This window comes from Neopelma chrysocephalum, unplaced genomic scaffold (assembly GCF_003984885.1).
Source record: "Neopelma chrysocephalum unplaced genomic scaffold, ASM398488v2 Primary Assembly neopelma1_96734, whole genome shotgun sequence".
Classification (NCBI taxonomy): Eukaryota; Metazoa; Chordata; class Aves; order Passeriformes; family Pipridae; genus Neopelma; species Neopelma chrysocephalum.
Genome location: NW_020925378.1, coordinates 8899 through 14472, shown reverse-complemented (window position 1 = coordinate 14472; position 5574 = coordinate 8899). Strand labels below are relative to the sequence as shown.

At 52.3% G+C, this 5574-nt stretch overlaps 1 protein-coding gene across 1 annotated transcript; it reads left to right on the top strand.

The window, feature by feature from the left end:
* Positions 1–6: 6 nt before the first annotated feature.
* Positions 7–4190, top strand: LOC113981723 (exportin-7-like). The gene is made up of 4 exons (XM_027709277.1): positions 7–42; positions 1164–1262; positions 1532–1659; positions 3407–4190. The coding sequence occupies exons 1-4, from the start codon at positions 13–15 to the stop codon at positions 3498–3500; spliced, it is 351 nt and encodes a 116-aa protein (XP_027565078.1). The 5' UTR covers positions 7–12; the 3' UTR covers positions 3501–4190.
* The last annotated feature ends 1384 nt before the right edge of the window (positions 4191–5574 follow it).

The window sequence follows — 5574 nt, the reverse complement described above, 5'->3', positions numbered from 1 at the left end:
TTCCTGCACATCATGCAGCAGCACCCCGAGATGATCCAGCAGGTAATTCCCAAGCCCAGCTCCCTGAATATTCCCAGCATGATGGCACACAGGGCCTGCTTTCTCCCTGCTCTGCAGCCCCCAGGGTTTTATGGAATAAACAGGGTTGTTGTTTTTTTTGCTGGTGTCCCACGCAGTCCTCGTGGGGTAGGTGTGATGCCGTGGGATTCCAAGCCCTGCTCCAGGGATGTGGTTGTCCCTTGTGCAAGGAAAACCATTTTGGCCTTTCAGATTAGCCAAAAAAAACAAGCTTTTTGGCTTTAAGAGAAACACAGCTCTGGTGTTCTCCAGCCTCACTCAATGGGACTTGTCAAAGTGTCAGCACAACTCCCACGTGGAAACAGGGAATATTGGGATATTGTTCCACCCTTGCTGGTGGATCAGGTGCCAAGCAAAGCAGGCTTTTTTGGGGGCTGGAGACTGTATTTTCTGAGGCTAAAAAAGAGAAATTGCATCTTCCAGCCCAGCTAAGTTGGATCCTGGCCTGAGCCTAAGGAGGCTGTGGAGGGAAAGGCAGGGAAGGGTGAGAGGAAACTCCTCAGGGCATTCAAACATTCCCTTGTTTAGGGAGGATGAGACAATCCTCCCTGGCTGCCTTGGGGCAGGATGGGATGTGTTGGGAATCCAGCAGTTCATGGAGGCTCCAGCTCCTCCCATGATGGGATGGGTTAATGTTGGACTCATGGAATGGTTTGGGTTGGAAAGGACCTTAAAGCCCATCCAGTTCCACTCCCTGCCATGGGCAGGGACACCTTCTACTAGCCCAGGTTGCTCCAAGCTGGTCTTGGACACTTCCAGGGATCCAGGGGCAGCCACATTCTTCTCTGGGAATTCCATCCCAGCCCCTCCCCACCCTCCCAGGGAGGAATTCCTTCCCAATATCCCATCTAACCCGACTCTCTCTCAGTTTTAAGCCATTCCCTGTTGTCCTGTCACTCTGTGCTCTTGCAAATAGCCTCAAAGGTGTTTCCCACCCCAAATTCCAGGATTCCCTGGCACTCAGGGCTCTGCACTCCTGATCCTCCAGCCCTGGAGCCCCCAGGGTGACTCTCTGTTCCCAGGCCATGCTGAGCAGGGAGCTGGGATGGGCAGGGCTGCTCTCAAACCCCATTTCCCTCTTCCAGATGCTCTCGACAGTGCTGAACATCATCATCTTCGAGGACTGCAGGAACCAGTGGTCCATGTCCAGGCCCCTGCTCGGCCTCATCCTGCTCAACGAGAAGGTAACGGGGCCAGGAGGGATGGCAGGGCTTGGCTGGTGCTGAGGGAGCAGCAGATGGTTGGGAAGCCTTGGAAGAGACCCTGTGCCAAGGGAAGGGTGTCCAGCCCTCCCTGCACACCCTCGGAGCTGAGGAATCCAATTCCCTTCCCCTCAGAGCCCCCCGAAGAGCTGTAACACGTTCCCTCCCTCCTCCCAAGAGCCCCTTGTGCATGTTCTACCCCAAAGCTGAGGTCCCCTGGGAACTAACCCATCCTTTTCCTGTCTTCCCAGTATTTCTCTGACCTGAGGAACAGCATAGTGAACAGCCAGCCCCCAGAGAAGCAGCAGGCCATGCACCTCTGCTTTGAGAACCTCATGGAGGGCATCGAACGCAACCTGCTGACCAAGAACAGGGACAGGTCAGTGTGGGGCTGGAGCCTCCTGGGCAGCACGACACTGGAGCAGCTTTTCCATGACATTCCTTCATGGAAGGGGTTGTCCAGGGCAGTGGTGGAGGGATTTCTCACATGTGGGGATCTGGGCTTGGCACTGCTGGGTTGAGGGTCAGGCTCGATGACCTCAGAGGGTTTTTCCAGCCTCAATTCCATGATTCCATTTTAGGGAATCAGGGCAGTTTTTATGGTTTTTTTTTCCCCAAGGCTGACCAGGCAGTGTTTAAATTAATTGGCAGTGCTTAATGATCCTTTTCACAGCTGGGTTCCAATAACCTGCACTGCTCAGGGTTAATAAAGAGGGCACCAGCAACCCAAAAATGCAGAGTGGCTTCACCCTGCAGGCAGGGAGAGAGGCAGATTTCCAAGTGCCCACCTCTGCCTTCAGACACTTCATCTCCCACTGCTTGGTTTGGGGCTTTGGGCTGCAGGTCACGTGTTTTTAATGAGTTCTCTGGAGGTTCAGTTTTCATCACGTTCATCGGGGCAGTTCCCTTCTCACCAGCTCAGGGGGGGAAATGAGTTGTTCTGAAATAACTCTGAGGTACAGGATGAGGAGTTGGGCTGCCCTGGAAGTGCTTTAGCACCCAAAGGAGGGCACTAAGATGGGGAAGGGCCTTGAGAGGGGCTGTGTGAGGAGCCTGAGGGCACTTGGTGTGTTCAGCTGGAGGAGAGGAGACTGAGGGGAGACCAGGGACAGCACCCAGGGAATGGCTGGAGCTGTGCCAGGGCAGGCTCAGGTTGGATCCCAGGAAAAGGTTCTTCCCCCAGAGGCTGGTTGGGCACTGCCCAGGCTCCCCAGGGCAGTGGGCACAGCCCCAAGGCTGCCAGAGCTCCAGGAGGGTTTGGATGATCCTCTGGGGCACAGGGTGGGAGTTTTAGGGATGGTTCTGTGCAGGGCTGAGAGTTGGACTCACTGTTTCCCGTGGGTCCCTTCCAGCTCAGGATATTCCATGATTTGAGAGCTCAGGGAGTGTTTGGATGATCCTCTCAGGGCCAAGGTGGGATTCTGGGCAGGGATTGGACTCGCTGCTCCCGGGGGGGTCCCTCCCAGCTCAGGATATTCCATGCTTTGAGAGCTCAGGGAGCATTTGGATGATCCTCTTAAGGCCAGGGTGGGATTTTGGGGTGTCCTGGGCAGGGATTGGACTTGCTGCTCCCCATGGGTCCCTCCCAGCGCAGGATATTCCACGCTTTGAGAACTTAGGGAGCGTTTGGATGATCCTCTCAGGGCCAGGGTTGGGATTTTGGGGTGTCCTGGGCAGGGCTGAGGGTTGGACTCACTGTTCCCTGTGGGTCCCTCCCAGCTCAGAATATTCCATGATTTGAGAGCTCCAGGAGTGTTTGGATGATCCTCTCAGGGCCAGGGTGGGATTCTGGGGTGCCCTGGGCAGGGATTGCACTCGCTGCTCCCCGTGGGTCCCTCCCAGCTCAGGATATTCCATGCTTTTAGAGCTCCAGGAGGGTTTGGATGATCCTCTGGGGCACAGGGTGGGTCTTTTAGGGATGGTCCTGTGCAGGGCTGAGGGTTGGACTGGATGCTCCTTTGTGAGTCCCTTCCAGCTCAGGATATTCCATGATTTGAGAGCTCAGGGAGCGTTTGGATGATCCTCTCAAGGCCAGGGTGGGATTTTGGGGTGTCCTGGGCAGGAGGTCCCTCCCAGCTCATCCCTGTGCCCGAGGGGGTCCCTGACTGCCCTGCCTGCCCCCCCAGGTTCACCCAGAACCTGTCAGCGTTCCGGAGGGAGGTGAACGACTCCATGAAGAACTCGACCTACGGCGTGAACAGCAACGACATGATGAGCTGACACCTCCCACCTCCAGCTGTACAGAGCAGCATCTCCTTGGCCTGGCCCAGAGGGGTTTCTGATGGAAAGAAAAGAGGCCCTTCCTAAATCCCTGCCCTTCCCCAGGGCTGGATTGTGGATCCCACAAGGGAGGAGGGAGCAGGAGGTTGAGAGCTCGACCTGGGCAGGTGCTTCTGTTTTCCGTGGGGGAAAAATAAAAAAATAAAGGGGGTGGAAGGGGCATAATCCAGGTGCAAGAATCCGACGTCTCTCCCTACCCCTGGATGTGGAAACGCCAGCGCTCTGCTGCAGCCTGCCTTGTATAAAACATGTACATTTTTTCATAACATTTTGAACAAGGTTTATATTGACTCGAGTTTAAAAAAAAAAAAAGGACAAAAAAAAGAAAAAAAACGACAAAAAAAAAGAGGAAAAAAACAAAAAAACCACACACACACAAAAAAAACCGACACAAACAAAATGATGACAGAAAAAAAAAGAAAAAAAAAATACAGTGTGATTGAAATTTTTACAGAGTCCTGGTGCACCGGTGCTGGCGTGAGGGTTGTGTATGAGAGTGAGGAAAGCGTGGCCTGAAGCTTTACTGGGCGAGGGGGTGGCTGTGTGTGAAAGTGCAGAGAATCTATTTAGTGACAGTAGAGAGAGAGAAGCAGGAAAAAAAAATTAAAAAACTTAAAAAAAAAATTAAAAAAAAAAAACCAACGCGGCAAAACCCGACAAAAAATTAAAAAAACTTAAAAATTAAAAAAAAAAAAAGAAAAAAAAGAGGCATTGTAAAATTCCAAAATGTATATTTTTTCTTATCGAGCCCGCCCTTGAAATCACAATTTTCCCCGGTCTCTCGCCCTTGTTATTAGGAACTCGAAGCCATGGCGTGACCCTCCGTTCGTGCTTGCTCGTGGGTGTCTCTCCTGTCCCCCCCCTCTCTGGAGCAGTAGCCCCTGTCCCCTCCCAGGGCCCTCCCCTCCTCCCCCAGTTCTGTTTTATCCCCCTTTCCCCCCCCCAGCGTGAGCAGGAGCTCACGGCAGCACAGGGAGGCTTCTTAATAACAAGGTTTTTGCCCAGCATGAAGTGTCTGACACCCCTGGGGAACGAGCCCAGTTCTTTTCCGAGTCACCACCATAAATGTTCGGGATATAAATCGATAGAAAAAATTGACTTTGAACAGAGGAAAGCTGATGGGGGAGGGAACCTGTTTGCCTTGTATTTTCCCACTATTGTTGCTGCTAGTCGTGTGCATCCTCTTGCTCAGCTCTACCCACAGACACTCGGTCCTTAGGGCTTCAGTTTTATTTCCCAGACACCACCTACTCTTTAATTTTATTTTCCTTCTTCTCCCCCTTCTTTTTTTTTTTTTTTTTTTTTGGGGTTTTTTTTGATTTTTTTGTTGATTTTTTTTGTTTTGTTTTGTTTTTTTAAAGGTTTTGTTTGTTTTCTTTCCTCTGGCGATTGTGTGTTGGGTCCCTTTTTCGCGTGAGCAGATGCTGGTTGACTTGTCAGGGTGTTTGCTGCAAACAGTGTAAGCATTGTGACTGCAAATAAAACTTCAATGGTTTCTACTGACCACGTGTCTGGCACCCTGAGTTCCCCAAAAACCTCCCCTGCAGCCCCAAGATCTCCCCCCTGCACCCTGGTTTTACCCAAAACCCCAAAATCTCCCCTGGAGCCCCAAGATCTCCCCCTGCACCCTGGTTTTACCCAAAAATCCAAAATAGCCCCTGCAGCCCCAAGATCTCTCCTTGCACCTTGGTTTTAACCCAAAATCTCCCCTGGAGCCTCTCCTTGCACCCTGTTTTTACCCAAAATCTCCCCTGGAGCCCCAAGAGCTTCCCCTGCACCCTGAAATCTTCCCCTTGCACCCTGATTTTCCCCCCTGCATCCCAAAATCTCCCCTGGAGCCCCAAGAGCTCTCCTTGCACCCTGTTCTCAAACAAAACCCCAAAATGTCCAAAAGAGCCCCAAGACCTTCCCCAGAACCTCAAGATCTCCCTCTGCACCACAAATTTCCCCCCTGCACCCCAAAATCTCCCCTGCAGCCCCAAGATCTCTCCTTGCACCCTGTTTTCACCCAAAA